The 18379-nt window shown below is 58.6% G+C and overlaps 4 protein-coding genes across 4 annotated transcripts; 1 reads left to right on the forward strand and 3 right to left on the reverse strand.

Annotated features, from left to right (window-relative positions):
• Positions 1-397: 397 nt before the first annotated feature.
• CHGG_05355 (uncharacterized protein) lies at positions 398-1896 on the reverse strand (the record flags this gene model as incomplete). Its single annotated transcript, XM_001221449.1, has 5 exons — positions 398-702; positions 769-1003; positions 1219-1533; positions 1583-1736; positions 1787-1896. The coding sequence occupies 5 exons, from the start codon at positions 1894-1896 to the stop codon at positions 398-400; spliced, it is 1119 nt and encodes a 372-aa protein (XP_001221450.1).
• Positions 1897-2256: 360 nt separating this feature from the next.
• Positions 2257-2602, reverse strand: CHGG_05356 (uncharacterized protein; the record flags this gene model as incomplete). Its single annotated transcript, XM_001221450.1, has 3 exons — positions 2257-2378; positions 2440-2477; positions 2583-2602. The coding sequence occupies 3 exons, from the start codon at positions 2600-2602 to the stop codon at positions 2257-2259; spliced, it is 180 nt and encodes a 59-aa protein (XP_001221451.1).
• Positions 2603-3151: 549 nt separating this feature from the next.
• CHGG_05357 (uncharacterized protein) lies at positions 3152-4261 on the forward strand (the record flags this gene model as incomplete). Its single annotated transcript, XM_001221451.1, has 3 exons — positions 3152-3261; positions 3325-3678; positions 3763-4261. The coding sequence occupies 3 exons, from the start codon at positions 3152-3154 to the stop codon at positions 4259-4261; spliced, it is 963 nt and encodes a 320-aa protein (XP_001221452.1).
• A 775-nt stretch (positions 4262-5036) lies between these two features.
• On the reverse strand, positions 5037-16635 carry CHGG_05358 (uncharacterized protein; the record flags this gene model as incomplete). Its single annotated transcript, XM_001221452.1, has 9 exons — positions 5037-7018; positions 7090-8997; positions 9075-9906; positions 10025-10747; positions 10834-12259; positions 12328-14458; positions 14520-15167; positions 15283-15924; positions 15990-16635. The coding sequence occupies 9 exons, from the start codon at positions 16633-16635 to the stop codon at positions 5037-5039; spliced, it is 10938 nt and encodes a 3645-aa protein (XP_001221453.1).
• Between the last annotated feature and the right edge of the window lie 1744 nt (positions 16636-18379).

An 18379-nucleotide genomic window follows, 5' to 3' on the forward strand; every position in this document is an offset into this window, starting at 1 on the left:
TAGTATTAATCACATTTTGAAAGGGAGCATAGGTCTGAGCACACTTCTTCATTCCGAAGAGGCGGGAGGGTATTCGGAGATCTATTTGCAACATGTGTATACATCAATGCAGAGAGATTGGTGGTAACCCTCACGGGATTATGCTCACTTTCTTGGAGCAGAGTACACTGGTCGGGAGGGAGATCTCGTCATAGTGATCGGTAAGGTGCGAGATGATGTTTCCGGTCAGAGAATTCTCACCATAACCAAAGCGCTGGCTGGGAGACACATTTTTACCTTCAAAAAGTGGTTCGGTCAGAGGCCGATCTAGGGATACTTTTTGCATGCCCGCGATGACCGAGTCGATTGAAGACTTCTTGCCGTAGACGTCAAGGATGATCAATTCCAAGCCGACCTTTCAGTTCTGTAGCCGTTGTGACATGCCATCGGTTGTGATAAGGTTCATCCGGGTGGTGGTGGGTTTGGGTTTGGGGGAGGCGGTAGAGGCGCGTTTGTTCCCGCGGAGGAGCTTGCTGAGGGAGCGTTTGAGGGAGTCGACTGGGATTTTGGGGATGGGGGGTAAGAAGGGCCTGCCGTTGCCGCTGCCGCCTGGGGCGTAGGGAAAGGGGTGCGCGGCGGAGAAGCGGAGGGTATCGTGGAAGAAGGTGGTTAGGCGGGGGAAGTTGAACTCGAGACCGAGGGTTGAGAGCTGGTCGCACATCCCTGGGAAGAGAGATAAATGGTTAGGGGCTTATGGTCTGGAGAATGGGAGGGAGTTGGGCCACTTACAAGCCAGGGTGATGTCGGATATTTGTTGATCGTGCCAACCACCACCGACGTTGCCGTGATTCCCCGGGAACCAGACCTGCTTTAGATTCGTGGGACTTCCGGGGAGGCACTCCCACAACGACGGGCGAAACGCGTACCGCGGCTCGTCGAGGGCGAGCGCCTGGAATGCGTTCTCTACCTTGTTGGAGATTTGGGTGTTGGTGAAGGTCCATGTGCAGGATATGTTAGTGTTTTTCTCATTGCATCTCAGGGGAAGGGGCACTTATTGGTCGGCGGACCCGCGAACACCGATCACAGGGGCAGGTGGTATCCCAAGTGTGCCCACTGTATCCCAGACCGCGAGAGCCTTAATCCTGATCTCGGTCACCCCGTCGTGGTAGGTATCGCGTGTGTACCTCAACTGCGCCAGCTTAGCAAGGGCCTCCGACTTCGCCGGGCGCAGAAACCAACCTCTCTTAAGCCCTGCTTGTACTTGCGCATACGGGCATTCTCCCACTCGATCTTGGCTTGGCCATGCGAGCCGTCATACTTAGGCAGACCGGGAACAACGTAATAGTCGGTATGGCGGCCCGGGTTGCCCATGTTCTCGTAGTCGTCAAAGATAGCATAAAAGTGGTCATGGCCCTGAGGGGTAAGCAGGCCGATGGAGGCGATGAGATCCGCGACAGAGCGGGCTGTGAAGGCGCCTCGGGAAAACCCTATCAATACAATGGCATCACCGTCGACGTAGTTGGCACAGATAAAATTATACACCTCACGGATATCCTGTGCATGTCAGCAGCTGTTGCGAACAAGGGATAGCCAGGGGACGCACCTGATCCAAGCCCATGCCGAACGCACCGCCCATGAAACGGTCGATGGGGTTGGCGGTGCCGACACCGGGGAAGTAGTTGATGACTTGGTGTGTGCCATCGCTACAGGTCCGACGAAAAACACGCGAGATACGGGTGACATTGGACGGTGGTTCGCTTCTTTTGTCAGTGAGGTCATCGAGTTGAGCCGTGAAGAAATCGCTCACCCTTTTGAGCCCAAGGAGTCCATCCATGTCCCATCGCAGCACAAAATAAGGCGTTTTGGCGGACCCGGTCGGGTTATACTGGGGTGTTCTGGGTCTAAGGGGGTTGCCATTGTGAAGGCTTTACTCAGCGTCGAAGTTTCTGATTTTCAGCTGTCCTCGTCGTCGTTGTTTTTGTCTCTACTCTCCACGTTGAAACGGCAAGTTCGGCAACACAAAGGAGAAAAAACAATGGGACCGTGTCCGATCGACAAGCGAGGGCTGGTAGTCTTAAATGGCTCGCATGAAGCGTCGTCGCTGCCTCGTTGGCCGCCTCATGACCGCCCTTCTGCAGGTAGTCAGCGGTAGACTCGGTGCCAGCACCATTTCGGCTGGCCCCGAGTAAGGGGCCGGGATGAGAGGCTGCAGAGATCAACAAGACATCACGCTAAGCGCACATTGGGCTTAGACATTCGGCTTCAGCTCTTGGCGAGCTAAGCCCAAGGCAATGTCGAAAATCGAGAGCCAAGCGGATGGCATCGTGGCGCCGGGAGCTGGGCACGCGCAGGCAGCTTGTGCTGTGCTGAAGCAGTGTGACGGCCAATGAGGGAGGGGCCTGGGTGACAACAAGGTTGCATTTAGAGGGGGACACAAGATGTCGATCGGGAAAGTCGTACAGAGATCCTCACGGAGACCTTTGCCCTGCTCATATTGGCTGTCAGGACAAGCAGTCAGCAAACTGAGCCCGTGATCTGACCACCATCCGAATCCCGCCGAGAGTAAACGGGGGTCATGCTCCTGCTTGAGATGCTCGACATACCCCAGCTCCAAGCAACGCATAATGTGTTACCTATTCCGCAAATCCGACCGTGGCTCGGATTTTGATGTGACTGGACGAATTACTGCTCCTCACTATGGGTAGGACAAGCACCGCATGCGCAACAATGTGGAAAGGCGCCCAAGGGGTATTTGGCTATTGTAAGCTCAAAATAACCCCAGGCATCGCAGCTAAGCCCAGCTCAACCAAGGTTTGTGATTTTATATTGCCAGAGCGCTGGAAGTACGCGCATCCTGAGGTTGAACGTGGAAACCTTGGCGAGATGAATGGTAGATTCACTGCATCGGATTGTGGATGACAAAAAAGGTTGTCTCTTTTCCGCGCCCGCGTTTTCCAAGTCCCAGGCGCCACCCCCACACCGGGAACGCAACCGGGCGTATATTAGTGGCCGGGACGGAGCTGTCCGAGGAATGAAACACAACCGGCGTTCCGGGATATGCTTATCCGGACAACACTTCACATGCTTCCAAGTTCCAAATTCCCCTATAAGACCCTGGTTTCATCTCTTCCACCTTTTTGGCTCGTCACATTATTCAGGTAGCAAAGGCAACATGGCACCACCCGTGAAACTTCCGACCCGCAAGCTGGGCAGAGACGGCCCCGAGATAACGGCCATCGGCTTCGGCCTCATGGGCCTCAGCACGGCGTACGGCTCAGTAGGGTGAGTTAGATAACTGCACTCTGGCCCTTGTGGCATTAGCTAACCCATCCATGCACCCTGCAGCCCCGACGAAGACCGGCTCAAGGTGCTCGACCGGGCTTGGGAGCTGGGCTGCACCAACTGGGACTCGGCCGACATGTACGGCGACAGCGAGGACCTGTTGGGCAAGTGGTTTGCGCGGCACCCGGAGCGCAGGGACGACATCTTTCTGGCCACCAAGTTCGGGCTCACTGTGGGGGTTCGCGAAGACGGCAGCCGCGGCCTGTTGGTCGACAGCTCGCCCGAGTACTGCCGGCAGCAGTGTGAGAAGAGTCTGAAGAGGCTGGGGGTGTCATGCATTGATCTGTATTACATACACCGCGTGGACAATAAGACGCCGATTGAGAAGACGATGGCGGAGTTGGTCAAGCTACAACAGTAGGTACCTGTCACCCCCCTCCCTCTCCCCCTTTTCCTTGCCCATATCAAACCCTAACCAACCCCAACCCCCACTCCCCACAGAGAAAACAAAATTCAAACACATCGGGCATATCCGCCTGCTCCGCGGCCACCCTGCACCGCGCGAGCGCCATCGCGCCCCTCGCCGCCTACCAAGTCGAGTATTCTCCCTGGGCGCTGGAGATCGAGGGTCCGAGAGCGCCACACCGCTGCGCGCCTGCCGCGAGCCTGGGCATTCTCGGTGTTTGCGTACGCGCCGCTGGGGCGCGGCATCATGACAGGCCGGCTGCGGTCGCCCGACGATTTCGAGCCGGGGGATCTGCGCAGGCTGATGCCGCGGTTTAGTGAGGAGAATTTTGCGAAGAATTTGTTGTTGGTGGAGCGGTTTGGTGAGATGGCGAGGCGGAAGGGGTGCTCGCCCGGGGCAGTTGACCATGGCGTGGTTGATAGCGCAGGGGGAGGATGTGATTCCGATTCCGGGGACCAAGAATGTGAGGTACTTGGAGGAGAATGTGGGCGCGGTGGGTGTGAGTGTGGATGGGGAGGAGGAGAAGGAGATTAGGGGGTGGCTTGAGGAGGTGGGCATCGCTGGGATCCGGGTGCCGCCGGGCCTGTTGGATGAGTTTAATGATACGCCCCCGCTGTAAGAGTGTCGAGTACAAGGTTGGCTTGAGCAGACGGCTTCGGTTTGTCAAATGTGCTCTTAAAATCGATCCGCATCACGTCCCCAACTTCCTCGTTCCATAGAAGATTGACCGGTAAGATATCGCCGTGGTCCAAACCAGTTACCAGCCCCTTCCAGCGCCGCCGTGGCCTTGACCGCCTCATTCTCCACGTCCACCCCCTTTGGTCTACAGTCTCATAAGCTTCGACCGGCCCATGACATGGGCATCATGTTGGTTACCACGGCACCGTTTATGAGCCGGGACGGTTGGGCAAGGGAGGGGCTTTTCATTAGTTTCCGCCGTAGTTTTACCTTGGTAGTCTAGGATCGTGCCCCTGAAGAACATATGCGAAGCAATGCTGATGCCTTGTACTCAGTATTAGAAACAGAAGGTAGGTTAAGAAGTTCTTATCATCATTCATCAGTGCAGACTGAGTGGCTATGAAATTGAGATAGAAGAGAAAAGCCAAGGAAAAAAAAAAAAAAAAAAAACTAAGAGAAAGCTTTTATCCTCTATCCGAAGGTTCCCAGATCATCTTTTAAACAATTCATAACTCGCTATTGACCCTTATCCCCAACCCAACCCACAAAACCGCTCTGCCACCAACACCCCTTAACCGAAAACAAACCCAACCCCAACGTCTCACAACGCACAAATCCACCCTCCCTCAACCTAATTCTCCAACTGGCCTGCCTCTGCGTCTGCTACACCACCATCCGCAGAGCTGCCAGGGGGAACCACCAACCCCGGGGGCGCCGGCCCAGACACTTCCGCCTTCCCGCCCAGGGCCCGCGGGGGCATGCGGGACTCGACGACCTTGGCCATACCACCCAACGTGTTGCCGTTCATCAGCTCCGCCAGACGGGGCGCGTAGCGGAACTCGGTCTTGATGAGGGCCCGGAGCTTCACCAGGAGGATGGAGGTGCCGCCGGCCTCGAAGAAGCCCGTCTCGGGCGTAAGCGCCGCCTGGATGCCGTGCGGGATGACCTTGCGCCACAGCGCGGCCATTCTCGCCTCCGCGGTCAGCTCGGCGGCGGCGACGGTGGTCGGGTTGGGCTTGGCTGGGAGCGACAGGGCCTGGATCGCGGCGCGGTCGAACTTGCCGTGCTTGGTTAGGGGGATGTTGTCGATGGGTATGACCACGGTGGGCTGCATGTAGGAGGGGAGTGGGAGTCCCGATTCGAGGCGCTGGGTGAGGCCGGGGCGGCGGTCATGGGGTACCTCAAGCCCGAACACGACGTGCGCCGCTAGGAAGCGGCCCTCGCCCTCGCCGCGGGCTGTGACGATCGCGTGTGAGAGCGCGCCGTTCGCGGCTGTGAGGAGCACAGCTTCCACCTCCTGTAGCTCGACGCGGAATCCGCGGAGCTTGACTTGGTTGTCACCGGAGATGCGGCCGATGATGTCGACGGTGCCGCTTGCTCGGAGGACGCCGAGGTCGCCGGTGCGATACCATGTACCGGTCTCAGCTAGCGATGGGTGGATGTTGGCGCCGGGAATGAAGCTATCCTGAGTCACGCCGGGGGACGGCAGATAGCCGCGGGCCACACCCGGTCCGCCGACGCATATCTCGCCGGCCACGCCCACCGGCATCGTCTGCATCCGGTCATCGACCACGGCCATCCGGTAGTTGGGCAACACGGATCCAACCGAGATTGGGTATTCCAGCTCCGGATCGCTATGTTTGACCTCTCCCCCGGTAGCCGCGGCGGTCACCTCGGTCGGGCCGTAAGCGTTGAAGAGCCGCAACCCGGGGACCTGCTCGCGCGCAAGGTCGGCGAACTGGCCGACAAGTCCGCGCTGAAGATGTTCTCCACCGGACAGCGCTGCTTGCCATGCCTGACAGCGGGCCAGGTTATCGCGCGCATAACTGAACCACGTGTTGTACTCGGCCGGTGTGGCCAAGGTGTAGGTAACACCATGCTCAGCCATAAGGGCGGTGACAGATTCCGGGTCTCCACGCTTGTCAGCGGGCACCACCACAAGACAGCCGCCGTGTGCGAGTGCGGTGAAAGTCTGGTCGACCGACATGTCAAAACTGTAGATGCTTTGCTGCAGAACCACGCTGACCAGGGATGGTAGACCGCAGGCGCGAGAGTGTCCTTCGACCTGAGCGCGCAAGTTAGCGTGCGTCAGCAGGACTCCCTTGGGTTGTCCGCTCGTGCCACTGGTAAAGAGCATGAGAGCAGTCGAGTCGGGCTTTGCCTGGTTAGGGACGGCGTAGGCCTTGGCCTCGCCCCCCGACAAGTCGGAAACGACGATCTTCACGGCCTCGGGGAGATTAAGTCCGTCGGTTTGAGAGGATGTGGTCGCGTTAACTAGCAGGAAACCCGGCTTTGCAAGCCTCGTGATGGTGGCCAGCCGGTCCATCGAGCTGTGAAGATCGAGGGGCACGTAAATTGCGCCGACCCTCATGATGGCCAGCAGAGAGCAGATCCAGTCGGCGGATGGGGTCTGGAAGACGCCTACAACTGCGCCGTCGCCTGCCCCAGCGGCAACAAGACTGGCGGCGATGACATGTACGCGGTATGCCATCTGCTCGTAAGTTAGGTCGTCACCTAGACCATCCTTCAAGGCCGGCGCGGATCCGTGGGTCTCGACCATTTGATCGATGCGGTGCGGCAGAGTGAGAGGCCACTCGAGTGTGGTTTCCGGCCCTGTGACACATATTAGTCTCTAGTTCTCCCGTAATATCACGCTTGGATACTATAGCAACTCTTCATCTCACCTTTACCAGCCTCGAGGCCCAACTCGATATCCCGGGGAGCATAGGCCGGCAGGTCGGCAGCCTCGCAGTCGATACCCGCCGCAAAGGTCTCGAGCACATTCACGAAGGACCGCATTAGGAGCTCAGTGCTTTCCTGGGTGTACGTGCCCGCCGAAAGCCGGAGGGACAGCCTCGACTCGCCTTTGGGGTTGTCGGTGGCGCCCAGGGCAAAGTCATAGCCGGTGCCCGCATCTAACCACGACTCGTCGCTGAGCTTACAACCCCCAAACGTCGACCGCTCATGGACGACCTGGTTGTAGTTGAAGAAGAGCTGGAAGACGGGCGAGTGGCCGCTGACGCGCGGGATCTTGAGCTCGTCGAGGACGACACCCCAAGGCACGCTCGACCGCTGGAGGGCGCCGTAGGCGGCGTCACGCGCCCCCTGGATCAGGTTACTGACCCTGGTGCCCTGGCCGCCGCGCTTGAAATGGACAGGGAGCAGGTTCAGGAAGAGGCCCAGGCTTCCGATGAAACGGCGGTCGAGGCGGTTCGCGTCGGCAATGCCAACAAAGAAGTCGTCTGTATCTGGGAGCAGGCGGAGTACAAGGCCTTGGATGGCGGCGAGGTAGAGGTGGAACATGGTCGAGCGGTTTGTCCGGGCAACCTGTCGGAGTTTGGAAACGACCCCCGGCGGGAGCGTCGCTTTGGCCTCAAACTGGGCAAACTCGCTCACGGCCGGCCGCGTCGGAGACTTCGCAAAGGGGAAAAGCGAGATGGGCGGGCGGTTCGGATCAATGATGCCGCGAAGCTCATCGAGCGTGCTCTTCATCCCCCCCGTCTTCTGCAGGTCGATCTGCGCCTGGGTAGCGGCCCAGAATTGGTTCTCAGGACCAAGAGGGCCGAGCGGCTTTCCCGAGTAAGCTGCTTCTAGATCAACGAACAGGACGCTAAAGCTGTAGCCATCCCAAGAAATGTGGTGGCCTCCGGCAAGCAGAAAGTGCGTGTTGTCATCCACCGTCAGGAGGTGAATCCTGGCAGCCTCCCACGAGCCAAGATCCCATTCGTGGCTGTGCATCTTGTTCAACGCGTCGTACGCGTCAGATTCCGCTGCGAGACGCTTGTGCACAAGGCGAACAGGGGAGTCTCCCTCGAGGATGCCTTGCATGACGGCTCTCCCGCCCTCCTCGTCCGACACAAAATACCTGGTTCTCAAAGCCTCGTGGCGACGACCCAGCGTCTGCACAGCTCTCTCAAGCCGCGGCACATCCATATGCCCGGTGAGCTTGAACATGACCGTCATGTTGAAGGTGGCCTTGTCTTTGAGGTCGTCCTGAAGGAACCAGAACCCTCTTTGGCTGTGCGATATGGGGACGGTCCGTTCCTTTTCGGTACTCGTGGCGGTTCTCAAAGTAGGCTTCTCATGATGGAGAGAAAGCTCACTTGGGGTATCTACCGGGGTGCTAGGCTCGGTTGACTGGGTCTCCGGCGTCCGTACTAGCTCTGCGCTGCGTGAGGGGCTCATATCACCGGGAGTTGTCGACTCGGAAGAGGACGAGGTCAAGGATGACACAGAGGCCCGAAGGTCTTCGACCTCTGGCGGCGGAGATGTGACCGATTGAGGCTTCGGCTTCGGCTTCGGCTTCACTTCGGCCTCCTTCGTGCTATCCCCGGCCCCAGCGCTAGGGAGGGTGCTCAGGTCCATGATCGAAACCGGCATGCGGCCCACTGCCTCGACGAGCAGGTCGCCGATCGTGCTGCCGCCGAGGATCTTGAGGGTTGGAATATCCACCTCCATCTCGTTTAGAAACCACGAGCGGACTTCGACGGCCATCAAGGAGTCCATGCCTTGCTCGACGAGAGAGAGGTTCTCGTGGACGGCATCGCTCTGCGCAATCATCAAGATACGCTTGAGCCGGAAGATAAAAGATGCTAGGTAGAAGCATCTGTGTTAGCATCAAGTTTGTAGTGGCAAACAAAAAGGTAGGATTAGAGGAAGAGACACTCACCCTTGATCACCTCCATCGCCTCAGCCCGGCTCTTCACCTCTGGCAACTGAACACGGACCGGGAGCGTAACGCGCGGCCTGCCAGACTTGTCGCTAGCACCGGCCCGGTGCATGATGATGTGGCCAAACTTGGGATCATCACGATATTGGGCTTTGGCCTCGGTATCGGCGTAGATGGGCACCAGCCCGGCCACGATGTCGGCAGCCTCATCGCAATCCGGATGCCCGACCCGAATGGCCTCGGCAAACTGCTGTTGGACGTCCTGCTCCGAGACGTTCCGTGTCCCCAGGTTGATAAAGTACTCGCTAGTCAGCCCCTCGGTCCGCTCCACGACACCGACACCCATGACGGAGCCGAGGGAGATGGCGGAGCCGGCCAGACCGCGCCGTTTGCGGTGCTGGGCAACCGCCGCCATGTACATGTTGGCAGCAACGTAGTTGCTCTGGCCGCTGTTGCCCGTGGCGCACACCAGCGAGGAAAAGACGATGAAGAAGTCCAGTGGGGTGGTGTGGAACAGGGCGTCGAGGTTACGCGTGCCGGCCACCTTGGGCTCGAGCACTCTGGTCAGGGCCTCGAACGAGAGCCCCTCAAACAGCGAGTCATCCAGAACCATGGCCCCCATGGCAACCCCGCCTACAGGAGGCAGAATCTCAGCCATCTGCCGATGGCACTCGAACACAGCGTCCTTGCTGGTCACGTCGAGCGGGAGCACCTCCACCGTAGCGCCCATGCTCTGCGCAAACCCCAGAAAGCCGGGATGCAACGGCTTGGGCCGCCGGCTGGAGAGAACCACATACCTGGCGCCATGCTCGATCATCCACTTGCACAGCCCCTGCCCCATACTACCAGCCATGCCCACCAACCAGTAAGTCCTATCCGGCCGGAAGATCGCCCCCTCATCCACCGCCTCAACCCGAACCGACACAGGACCACCCCCCCGACCAACTTACCACAGCAAGCGGGGATCCAAACACCGACCTGGCCGGGACATCCCGCAGGGACAGGACCGCGGGGCGGCCATCCCTCTCCATCTCCATCGCGCTCCAACCACCACCACCGCCGCCTTGTTGTTGTTGCACGCCACGCCAGGCACCGGCCAGCGCCGCGGCCACGCTCTCGGCGGCCAGCCAGGTGGGCGTCTGCGCGGTCGTGCCGTAGAAGCGGGCCGCGCCGAACGAGGCGCACGCGGTGGGCAGGCACTTGGCGATGAGCTTGCCTGCGGGCGCGGCGTGCGCGGTCTGGGACAGATCGGCAAAGACGGAGAGGTGGGAGGGGAGGATCTTTTTGATGGCGCGGGAAGATAGTTTGCTGTGGATGTGATGCCATGTGTTGTTGTTGTTGTTGCTGGTGGTGGTGGCGGTTGTGATTACGACCTCGATCTGTGTCTTTGCGGCCTGTTGAGTGAGCGCGGCGGCGACCAGGACGTCCGGCTCGTGCACGAGGACGGCGCTTCCGGATTGGGCGAGGGAGAGGATGGTGGAGGCGACGAGTTGGGCGGCAACGGCGGCGACCGCTTTTTCCAGGTCGGCGTCGGAGGGCAGGGGGACAGTCCAACCCGCGGGAATGGTAGGCCGGGACTCGGCTGTGTGCGTCACGGCCAGGACTGCGTTGCCGGCGGCTTGGTCGATGCCCACGCAGAGGAACACGCGTGCGTTACAGGCGAGCTCGATCGCCTGGAGCAGCATGTGGGAGATGGACACGGTGACGGTGCTGGTGGTGGTTGTTGGGGAAAGGGAGGATGGGGGCGGCGGTGGTAGACGCAGCGGCGATGGGGCCCGGAGTTCGTAGGATGGGCCGTGGCCAACGCGGCGAGAACAACGGACGTCTTCAGGGGGTCGACCGACTTCATGAGCGTGCGGCGAGCGGGTTTATACCGGTCATTCGCCTCGGCAAACTTGTAGAGGCGCGGGATGAGTCGCTTGCCGGACTCTATGCTCACCTCGGGCTCGGACGACCACAAGATATCGCTGTCCTTGGCCTCCTTCGCCCACTTCTTTAGGGCCGCCGTGCGGATAAACTCCTCGGCAATCAGCTCCGGAGTCTTCGCGTCGAGCACATCCAAGTCAAGCACCTGCAGCGAGACGTTGGGATACTCGTACTTGACCACGCGGCAGAGGCCGTGGCTCATGAATGACAGCGGCTCCTCGGTTCTCGCCCTGCGTGTCACCCACAACACTGTGCCCGCAGAACGCCAAAGCGCCTTAAGACCCTCTAGTTTGACGGGAGAAATGGCTGCAAACACGGGCTCGTCTAATTCGGTGACAGACAAGACAGAGCTCCCGGGAATCATGGTGTTGTCATCGAGGCTTTCGACGGCGTTGACTACATCGATCTGTTCGAACCGCGACCGCAGCAGCGCTTTGAGGCCACGAATCGCCCGCTGCACGGCAAGCGTCTGACCACCCAAGATGACGAGCCGTGGCGCGGGGGTTTCGGGGGCACTCTCGAGGGGAGACCGGAGCAGCTCAATGCGCTCATTGACCGCCTGGGCAGCGAAGACGGTATAAGGGTTCAGCCTATGGGTCGGAGGTGTATCCGTGTCGACTCCGCTGAAGCCGGACTTCACCAGGAGTTCATCCCATCTCGACAGGCTCAACGCCGGCCCGGTCCCCGCCCACCAGCTCGGCAAGCTTCCCATGGTTAGACCGGCGGCAAGGTTGTCGTTACTGGTCCGTTCCAGCGTAATCAAATAGCCTCCAGGCTTCAACAGATGGCGAGCGTTCGAGATGACTTCGTCCGGCTGCGCGGTGCCGTTGAGGAGGCCGGAAGCAAACACAACGTCGTAATATCCCTCAGTGAAGCCTTGGGCTGCAGGGGGCTGCTCAATGTCGTACTTGCGGAAAACCATGCGGCTGGAATACTCCCGGAAACGCTCCTGGGCCGCCTCGAACGAGTCCTCGGATGCGTCGGTGTAGGTGTAGGTAGAGAAAGCGGAACCAAGGGCATTAAGAACGTAGCCCGTGGATTCGCCCTTCCCGGCTCTTATCTCGAGAACATTAGCGTGCGGGTAGCGGTGACCAATCTGGGCCACCATGCACGAGAGTTGGCCATTGGCCGCGTTCCGGCCGAAGTCCGGAAGATCGTCCTGAACCATGTGCTCGACAATGCTTGAACCAGACCGTACGGCATCTGGGAGGCTCGCACCAACGGTTTTTAAGAGCCGAAGGTCGGCCCGTTGAGAGTTTCTGATCAAAGACATGGTTAGCACAAGGACCGAGGCAAAATTGGCATGTTAAAAAGGGGTTGTGCATACCTGGCAAGAAGAGCACTGATTGTTTCCTTGGTATCGTTCGCATATGTCGCTGGAACCGAGGCATTTCTTCTGCTCTTTACCAGTTCAACCGCACGTTCAGCCCAGTCCAGAAGCTGTTGGTAATGGGGCAACGCGCTGGCCTTCTCCTCGGGCGTGATCGCTTCGAGTAAGCGGCGTAGGTAGTAAAGAGCCACTCTCTCGGCCGTGATGGCATGCTCGATGTCTTCGGCAGACAGGGCACCGTCCGTCGAGGCTGCGAGTTCGCCATTTGGCTGGTCGACGCAGTACTCGAACCGAGTAAAGAGGGGAGTGTCGTCCTCGGGCCGGCCCGGGGTGAGCGGCATGAGCTCGAGGCCTTCGATCTGCACAAAGGTGTGGGCATCGTCCGGCGAGAACAGGTTGATGTCGAGTGTGGTCCGCGCATCCTTGTAACTCGTGACCGCAGACTCCCAGGGAAAGATCTCGGACCCCTGGCTACCGCCAGCGACGGAAAAGTGCGGGTTGATGGTCAGGCGCTTGATCCGGGCCGGGATGTAGACGGCCCAGAGGCGGCCGTCTCCGGGACAGGTGAAGGCCGCAGAAGAAGTCTGGAATGCCGTGTCTAGAAGGCCGGGATGGATAAGGAACTGTTGGTCCTCCCAGTTGGAGCCGCATTGGTTCTCAATAGTTCCGATGGCGTAGCCGGTCCGACGGTCGATGGACCGCACGCCGCGGAACGGCTGCGCGTAACCATATCCGAGATTGTCGAACTGTTCATAAAAGCGGTCCACCTCAATAGAAGTCAGATTCCAGTCTTCCTTCTGGACGAAAGGAAGCTGGTCCGCGTCCGGCTCCCCAAACATGGCCGTGATAGTCCCTCGAGCGTTGAGCAGCAGGGGCTTCCCGGCATAGTGGGCAGGGCCCGAGGAGCAAGAGAAGCTGGCCCGGATGCTCTGGTCATTGCGCTGGTTCACACTGACGGAGAAGACAACCTCGATGTTGGAAGCGTCGTCGTCGAAGGCAATACCGCGGTCAATCGAGAGGTCCTCCAGGGTAATCAGGGAAATGCTCAGCCCGTTACCAGCAGCGACGGCAGTGATGGCTTCCACCGCCATAGCCACAAAGGCCGCGGCCGGAACCACAATCTGATCCTGGAGCTTGTGGCCGCTCATCCAAGACAATTCCTTGAGTTTGAAAATGTTTCGCCACCGGATCTCAAGCGGCGTCTCCTGTTCAGCCTGGCGTTTACCCAGGAGTGGGTGAGGCGGCGCGAGAGCCGAAGCGCCATAAGAACCCGAGATGCGGGTCATGGCCCAGGACGGCCTGGAATGGTCAAAGGGATACTTGGGGAGGTCTGGGAGGAAGCGGCGCGCTCCGGGCTCGGTGCCTGAGACGGCAATCTCGAAGGCGTCGAACAGGACGGACCGTGGACCAAGCTTGGCCCAGACAAACCCAAGAGTTTCCGCCATGTATGTGATGTCGTTGCCTCCCCGAGAAAGAGTCCCGAAATAAGGAATCTTATTTCCTGCTTCTTCTAGCGTGCCCAGACAAGGGCCCTTGAGCGCCGGATGTGGTCCGACCTCGAGAGCCATGTCGAAGGGACCACCATTTGTCGCGGCAGCAGTTACCGCCGGGGCGAAGCGGACCATACCGGTAAGGTTCTCCACCCAGTACTGCGGGCTGAGATCGTCGGCCGTCATGGCGCGGCCTCCATGGACGGAAGAATACCAGGTGGGCCTATCCTCGGCAAGAGATTCGGTCGGAGCGATGGCCACGGCGGCCTCGAGGGCGGCGAGGTACGGAGCGGCGCACGGAATCATGTGAGCAGAGTGATAGGCAACGCTGACCTTCAGCCGGCGGGCAAATTTGCCCTCCCTTTTCAGAGTGTCGACGGCCTCCACGACGGCGTCTTCGTCGCCCGAGATCGTCACGCTCGACGACGAGTTGTACGCCGCAACCTGCAGCTTGCCGTTAAATGCCTCTTGCTGACAGAACTCGGCGGCCTCTTCTAACGAGGCTCCGACAGCCATCATGGCACCGGGCTGCCCTCTGGGGGACAGGGCAAACTTGGAATACAGCCCACGGTAATAAGCGACACGGATCGCGTCATGCGCCGTGATGAACCCTGCGGCGTATGCGGCGGCAATCTCACCTAGAAGCATGGATCGTCAGTATGCGTGATCGGAATAAGTTGAAGAAGGGTTGGAAGATACCTGACGAGTGGCCCACGACAGCCGAAAACTTGATCCCGGCGGCGCGGAGCAAGTCAACCAGCACGATCTGCACGGCGGTGCACAGGGGCTGCGACAGAGCTGCCTCGGCGATTCTGGAGCTTGCGGCATCGGCAAGCAGCTCTTCCCGCAGAGTCGTTGCCGGCCGGTCGTCCACGGGCAGAGAGCTCAGGGAGCTGTCAAGCTCAGCAAGCCGGCTCGCGGCAAAGGGCGACATTTCGATCAGCATGGCCCCCATCCGCGGCCACTGGGCGCCCTGGCCCGTGAAGATGCCAAGCAGGCGCGGGTCGGTAACGCTGCCGTGCTTGGTGCCCAACTGATCGGAGCGTTCCGGCGCGAGGAGTTGTGTCATCTTGGTGGCGGCCTCTTCGTTGGTTGACGCCGTGATGAAGGCACGATGGGCAAGCGTCGAACGTCTCTCCTGTAGGGTATGAGCGAAGTCCTGCAGTGGCACTTCTGGGTGGGCCCGGAGATAGCCAATATATGACGACAAAAGGTCACGCAGCGAGTTTTCGCTCGCGGCGGAGATGGTTATGGGAGTGAATAAACTGCCCGGCTGTGGCGTCGTGGAGGCGTTCAGGGTGTTGTCGTAGGATTCCACAATAGCGTGGGCGTTTGTGCCGCCGAAGCCTGTTTTTTGCAAAATACCATTCTCAGTTTCATGCTTGCTCACCGGATGTGGGGTGGCAAAGGGGGGGAACAAAAAAAAAAAAAAAAAAAGAAAAAAGACAGTGGGAATACTGACCGAAGCTGTTGATGCTTGCCCTCCGTGGTTGGCCCGGGAGGAGTTCGGGCCACGGCTTCGCCACGGTCGGGACTTCCAAACCACCATAGAAGGGTTCGATCTTAGGGTTGAGCCCGGCGAAGTGTAGGTTTGGAGGAATCATGCCGTTCTGTAACGCCTGAGATGTACCAACAAGGCTGGCTAAACCCGCAGTGCCTTCGGTATGACCAATGATAGTTTTGATGGACCCGACGTACAGCTTCTCGCCTTCCGGAGCGCCCCGGGGATAGAAGGCCTTTGCAATGGCCTCGGCTTCCTGAGGGTCTCCGGCAGGGGTTCCGGTGCCGTGGGCATGGAAGAACTGTGGACGGTCTTCTGGCTTGCTAAGATCAAGACCGGCGCGAGCGTACGTGTCCCGGATAAGAGCGGCTTGCGCTGCTGCGCTAGGCATGGTCAGCCCGGGCGTCTTACCGTCTTGGTTGACACCCGTGGCACGGATGATGCATTCGATATGATCACGATCCCGGATCGCAGCGGACAGTGGCTTGAGGATAACGGAGGCAATCCCTTCTCCGCGAGCATAACCGTCCGCATTCTTGTCCCACATCCTGCTTCTCCCATTCGGCGAAAGCATTTGTAGGTTGCTCTCAGCAACATACATAGCTAACGGAGTAGTCGAGATTGTCAACTAACATTCAATCACCAAGTCGCTTCCCCAAAAGACTTACCAGGGCTAAGAAGCAGGTTAGCTCCCGCGGCAACGGCCATGTGAGACTCGCCATTGCGCAAAGCCTGGATAGCCAAGTGGACGGCCACCATGCTGGACGAACAGGCAGTGTCGATGGTCATGCACGGCCCACGCCAGTCGAAACAATAAGACAGGCGATTCGACACGACGCTGCGGCTTACCCCTGTGGCGGCATATTTGGGGAGGGCTTCCAGGTCCCTGTAGACCAAATTGGACCAGTCGTCTCCCATCAGGCCCACCATGACGGCGGTGGAAGAGCCCCGCAAACCTTCTATGGTGTGACCAGCTGAGCATAATGAATCGTAGACTGTTTCCATGAGCATTCTCTGCTGTGGATCGATGGCCTCGATCTCAGCTGCGGATATGTTGAAAAAGCCACCGTCGAAGTTGGCCGGGTCGTCGTCCAGGAGGTACGAAGACTGGACATTTGTTGTCCCGTGATGGTTGTTGTCTGGGTGAAAGAAGGCGGACGGGTCGAAACGCCGAGCTCGGTCAATCTTTTCTTGGAGCACATCTCGTGGCTCGCGTAGCAGTTCCCACAGCTTGGATGGTGTATCTGAGCCGCCGGGGAAGCGGCAGGCGCTGCCGATGATGGCAATAGGCTCGTGGGGATCAGGTCTGGCCATGGTGGAAACGGGTTGGACACGAACAACAAGGACACAAACAACAGAAGTAGTTGACAACTCGAGGAGCTAATGGGGGAGGGAGGGAAGCGGACTAAGAATCAGGGGTCCTTGGTAAGGTGTTAAAGATGTTGAAGGGTTCCAGAGAGAGGGTATCCAGCATGAGCAGTGAGGGCGGAACTGGCAGCAAGTGTATCTTATTATAAAGTGACGAGAAGAGACGTAGAGAGTTTGGGTCAACAATTCAAAACTAAAAACGACGATCCTGCATTCCGTTCTGTATAGGCGCCATAGTGAGCCATGCATGGGCGGCCATCTTCCCCAGGCGGATTGGTCGAGATTGCTCTGCTGAGCTGGCCCTGCCGAATCGGCCCGGGCGTTAACCTTGGCGCGTGAAGTTTGAAGCTGATATCCTGATGATGACATGAGTAAGGCCTCGCAAGTTAGAACTCCTGGTGTTAGTCAACGTGTACGATGTCTCCCCTAGGGCCCGACATTCGGATGTCGTCTTCTGAAGATCTTCTTGGCAGGACTCAGCTCAGCTGCGTTGGGGACCTGTCGCAAGCGCGCCCGTCAGGCGTGCATGGGCGATCCAAACCTCCAAAAGCACCCCATCGTGATCCCCATTTGAAGAATGAGACAAACATGCACGGCGTGCAGTAGCCGATTGTGACCGGCCCGCTCCCTCGGCGATCCGGGAGCGATCAGGACCCTACGACCCTTGTCCTGACGCGGCAGCTAAGCGTTTAAGGTTAGTCAATGGACCCTGGTTTTTGACTCTCCTCGCTTCCTTTCCTGGTCAAGTTCGCGCCAGCAATGAATGGCCAACAGGGCCAAGAGCTGAGATCAATGATGGATAGGTGAGCTTCAGTGCAAAAGTGTAAGACATGCCAGTCCTAGGGATGCCAGTCGTGACTGTGATCAAGTCGGCTTTGGCCCAGGCTCGCTCACCGCTCTTCTACCGAATCCCAAGCCGCCTAAATCAGTCAGGCCAGGGCGTGAATGGCAAACGTGCAACGTGCCCAAGTACGTTGGCTTGGCGATTGAGGTCATCGACATCCACAGTCTGGAAGATACCAAGTGACGAGCTGTGTTTTTGATTCTCTCATGAGTTAGTTGGCGCCTCAAGTCGAGCTTCAAGGGGTCCCGCACCCCCACCGAGGGTAGCCAGCCCTGCCAGTCCAAGAAAAAAGAAAAAGGAAAGCCGCCTTCAGGGGTAACCGACCCCAGTTCAGATTGCTAGACGAAAGCTGCGATCCGACAATCACCGAAACACGCGAGTTAACTCCTATCAAACCAAAAAAGCCTTGAGAGACAAGGTAACCCCACCGAGGGAAGAGTAAACCTAAGAAGGAAGTAGTCAATTCGAGTAGGTAATATTGCAGCGAAAACATCAAGGCTTCCGAGCGTAACGCCGTTCTGGCGTCGGGCTTAGGCTTGAGGCGGGTTCCCTAACTCCCAGGTTCTCTTTACAATCTTCAGTTGCATCGTTGAAGTAGGTAGGTGGTACCGCCAACTATAGCTTGTGAGAGCGATGTGATGGTAAACCCCCCAACATTCTGCGAAGACGATTGCTCGCCCTTCATTACGCTGCTGTTATGGGTAGTAGGTTTCAATTATCGTAGCAAATTCAGGGCGGGGCGAAAGGGATGGGATCTAATACGGAGTGGACTGGTCCTACCAAACTGGTAGAAACAACTTGCAGGTCGATTTTCGTGCGAATTTGGTATTAAACCTTTAAATTACG

This window comes from Chaetomium globosum, genomic scaffold (genome assembly GCF_000143365.1).
Source record: "Chaetomium globosum CBS 148.51 scaffold_3 genomic scaffold, whole genome shotgun sequence".
Classification (NCBI taxonomy): Eukaryota; Fungi; Ascomycota; class Sordariomycetes; order Sordariales; family Chaetomiaceae; genus Chaetomium; species Chaetomium globosum.